General features: G+C 49.7%; 1 protein-coding gene across 1 annotated transcript in view; it reads left to right on the top strand.

Moving 5' to 3' along the window:
- Positions 1-2,500, top strand: part of myo7aa (myosin VIIAa) — a gene marked incomplete at its 5' end in the record, with an annotated part of 33,972 nt that overhangs the window by 7,516 nt on the left and 23,956 nt on the right. The window contains 4 exon segments of the mRNA XM_084467274.1: positions 203-279; positions 1,123-1,242; positions 1,465-1,607; positions 2,273-2,483. Coding sequence (XP_084323400.1) covers positions 203-279; positions 1,123-1,242; positions 1,465-1,607; positions 2,273-2,483 — 551 coding nt within the window.

Consider the following 2,500-nt stretch of genomic DNA (forward strand, 5'->3'; position numbering starts at 1 on the left):
ACAAACGGCTCTAGAGAGCACGTGTTTTATATCATTTTTATAATAGTGACATTATACATTATATAAACAAACATATTATCTTTTTTATAATAATGCTACTTGTAAGTATGTTATTAAATAAGTAAATACTAATTATAAATCAAACAGAAAACTTCATCTATCAACAATTTGCCACTTTGAACTCTTGACCTTTGACCCCTAGCTCGTACCTATGACAACCTGGATGCCTGTGAGGTGGTCCGCAGCCCACACCTCACTACCGCCTCCACACTGCTGGAGGTACACAACCACACACACACACACACACACACACACACACACACACACACACACACACACACACACACACACACACACACACACACACACACACAGATGCTATCCCCCATTTTTGGTATACATAACCTGCACACACATACGTGTATATGCAATTTAGCACATAATACCCAGTCCTCCAAAGTGTGTATTCGACCCCTCTCACTCCATTAGTCTCACAAATCATAGGAGGGCTGCTGGAGCCGAGATGAGTCCCCATAAACATGAATGTAGTTCACTCATACCAATGAAACACGGTACACACACACACACACACACACACACGCGCGCGCACACGACAGAGGAAGGCTGTCTAAAGCGTGTGCTCGCATGCCAGATGTGTGATGTGAGGCTGTAAGGGGATCCTCAGGCAATTCCACCACCATCATCCCTTAAGTGGCTCCTACCGTAAGTGACTCACAAGGGAGTCTCTCTCCCTCAAGCCGCCAAAGCCTTCCGTTACCGTCCCACACTGAGGACCAGCTCCCCATCACTTATTAACGCTAACAGTTCCTGTATTCGCTTTCAACCGTTGTATTTTTTTTTACCATTTGTATTATTATAGCAGTTGATTTATTAACTGATCTACACATGCTTGTCTTTTTCATCTATAGCCTCTCATTTCGTCTCATGAGTTAGAGCAGGCCAGTGACTTCTTGTGGTGGATGGAAATATAAGAGGGCAGTGCCATCTGGAGGCTAACAGGAGAACTGTAACTATTAGTCATTCGTGTGTGTGTGTGTGTGTGTGTGTGTGTCTGTGTCTGTGTGTGTCTGTGCGTGTGTGTGTCTGTGCGTGTGTGTGCAGGTGGACGGGAAGGACCTGATGAACTGTCTGACCAGCCGCACTCTGATCACCCGAGGAGAGACCGTCTCCACGCCGCTCAGCATGGAGCAGGCCCTGGACGTACGGGACGCCTTCGTCAAGGTGACACACACACACACACACGCACGCACACACACACACACACACGCACGCACGCACGCACACAATTGATGCACATTCACACACAGCTCCACTCATCATTGTCATAGTTAGTAAACCCTTATAAAACTGAGTGTGTGTATCTGTGTGCATGTTCATGTGTGTGTGTGTGTGTGTGTGTGTGTGTGTGTGCGTGTGTGCGTGTGTGTGTGTGTGTGTGTGCAGGGAATCTACGGCCGTCTGTTTGTGTGGATCGTGGGGAAGATCAACGCAGCGATCTACAAGCCCCCCCCCAACCCCTCCAAGGCCGTGCGGCGGTCCATCGGCCTGCTGGACATCTTCGGCTTTGAGAACTTCACTATCAACAGGTAGGAAACTCATGCACGTGAGCACACACACACACACACACACACACACACACACACACCTGCATACACACACGCACACACACACACACGCAAACACACACACACACACACACACACACACCTGGACACACACACACACACACACACACACACACACACACACACACCTGGACACACACCTGGACACACACACACACACACACACACACACACACACACACACACACACACACACACACCTGGACACACACCTGGACACACATACACACACACACACACACACACACACACACACACACACACACACACACACACACACACACACACACACTTGGCCTTTCGCTGACTGTCAGCGAAAGGCCAAGTGGTGTAAACATACCTCCCATGGTATGTTTACACCATGCGAGGGCCAACGTATGCCACCATGGAACATAATCTCCACAGCAGGGGTTCTCCTGCGTTCTCATGCCGTGACCCGCCTGTGGAGGTACAAAATATTTTCTGCAATAAAATAGGCAATTCATGGCTCTGCAAAAGTGGAAAAGGGAAATGTTTATCGTGGCATTCCCATGACCTACTTGGGGGTGACCCACTTACGGACCGCGACCCGTCGTTTGAAAACCACTTCTCCCCTCCCCCTCTCACGCCCCTTGGCCCCCCTGCAGCTTCGAGCAGCTGTGCATCAACTTCGCCAACGAGAACCTGCAGCAGTTCTTTGTGCGGCACGTGTTCAAGCTGGAGCAGGAGGAGTACAACCTGGAGAACATCAACTGGCAGCACATCGAGTTCACCGACAACCAGGACGCGCTGGACATGATCGCCATCAAGCCCATGAACATCATCTCCCTCATCGACGAGGAGAGCAAGTTCCCCAAGGTACGGGGCGTCCAGGG

The sequence above is a fragment of the Micromesistius poutassou genome (assembly GCF_964030765.1).
Source record: "Micromesistius poutassou genome assembly, chromosome: 4".
Classification (NCBI taxonomy): Eukaryota; Metazoa; Chordata; class Actinopteri; order Gadiformes; family Gadidae; genus Micromesistius; species Micromesistius poutassou.